Raw genomic sequence first — 293 nt, 5'->3', positions numbered from 1 at the left:
AGCGCCGCGTCCAGCGCCGCCAGGTCCTTCAGGTGCACGGCCAGCAGCGGCAGCCGGAACCCCCGGCACGCCCCCCAGGCCCGCCGGTACGCCCCAAAATTGCCCCGCGACGACACTAGCTCCGCCAGCGCCCCCAGGGCCTGTGGGGGCCAGGACGAGCTCCCAGTGCAGCCCAGTGAGGCCTAGCGTGGCCTAGTGCCCCGCAGTGCGGCCTAGTGCCCCCAGTGTGCACCAGTGCGGCCTAGTGTGGCCCAGTGCAGCCCAGTGTGGCCTAGTGCGGCCCAGTGCAGCCC

The 293-nt window shown here is 73.4% G+C and overlaps 1 protein-coding gene across 1 annotated transcript in view; it reads right to left on the bottom strand.

Annotated features, from left to right (window-relative positions):
• Positions 1 to 140, bottom strand: part of LOC118452070 — a gene marked incomplete at its 5' end in the record, with an annotated part of 11,082 nt that extends 10,942 nt beyond the window's left edge. The window contains one exon of the mRNA XM_035892392.1: positions 4 to 140. Coding sequence (XP_035748285.1) covers positions 4 to 140 — 137 coding nt within the window. The remainder of the gene's footprint in view (positions 1 to 3) is intronic.
• Positions 141 to 293: the final 153 nt, after the last annotated feature.

This window comes from Egretta garzetta, unplaced genomic scaffold, assembly GCF_000687185.1.
Source record: "Egretta garzetta isolate BGI_Z169 unplaced genomic scaffold, ASM68718v1 scaffold1584, whole genome shotgun sequence".
In the NCBI taxonomy this organism is placed as follows: Eukaryota; Metazoa; Chordata; class Aves; order Pelecaniformes; family Ardeidae; genus Egretta; species Egretta garzetta.
This window is presented reverse-complemented; position numbering and strand designations above follow the sequence as displayed.